The sequence below is a fragment of the Oryzias melastigma genome, linkage group LG20 (assembly GCF_002922805.2).
Source record: "Oryzias melastigma strain HK-1 linkage group LG20, ASM292280v2, whole genome shotgun sequence".
In the NCBI taxonomy this organism is placed as follows: Eukaryota; Metazoa; Chordata; class Actinopteri; order Beloniformes; family Adrianichthyidae; genus Oryzias; species Oryzias melastigma.
In genome coordinates this window covers 6,074,845-6,075,366 of record NC_050531.1, presented here as the reverse complement: position 1 = coordinate 6,075,366, position 522 = coordinate 6,074,845, and the positions used below count along the sequence as shown (strand labels likewise).

Here is a 522-nt window from a genome sequence, read left to right as displayed (position 1 = left end):
TCAATATCAGCCTCTGTCTCTGAAACGACTGCAGTACTTGATCGATCTGGGCCGAGTTGACCCGACCCAGCCCATAGACCTGACCCAGCTCGTTAATGCCAGAGGAGTGACGATCCAGCCTCTGAAGAGGGACTATGGAGTCCAGCTCGTTGATGAGGTAATCAGGGGTCTATTGTGCACTTGCAGTGCAAGTTAAGGGAAACGCTACATTGTGCAAACTGTAAATGATTAGAGATCAACTCAAAAGTTTATTTTTCCATAATAATCTGTTGTTTTCCAGACTAATACAAGTTTCTGAAATGTTGTATTTGGGTTTTATAGAAAATCTTTCTTGATTTTACACTTTGATATGAAGTCAGTAAAGGCACACATAATAGATTTTTAAGGTATTAAGGCTTAACTTTCTGCATAAAATGGAATCTTCTTCAATCTTCTTCATCCACAGAGAAAAACTCATGATATTGGAAGTTCACATTAACTGTAACTTTAAAAGTGAAATGCGACAACTAATCTGGCTTTGGA

The 522-nt window shown here is 38.7% G+C and overlaps 1 protein-coding gene across 1 annotated transcript in view; it reads left to right on the top strand.

Annotated features, from left to right (window-relative positions):
• The window catches only part of mrpl15 (mitochondrial ribosomal protein L15), a 4,084-nt gene that overhangs the window by 1,387 nt on the left and 2,175 nt on the right, over nt 1–522 (top strand). The window contains 1 exon segment of the mRNA XM_036217390.1: nt 1–157. This exon segment is cut by the window's left edge and continues 2 nt beyond it. Within this exon segment, the coding sequence (XP_036073283.1) occupies nt 1–157 (157 nt within the window).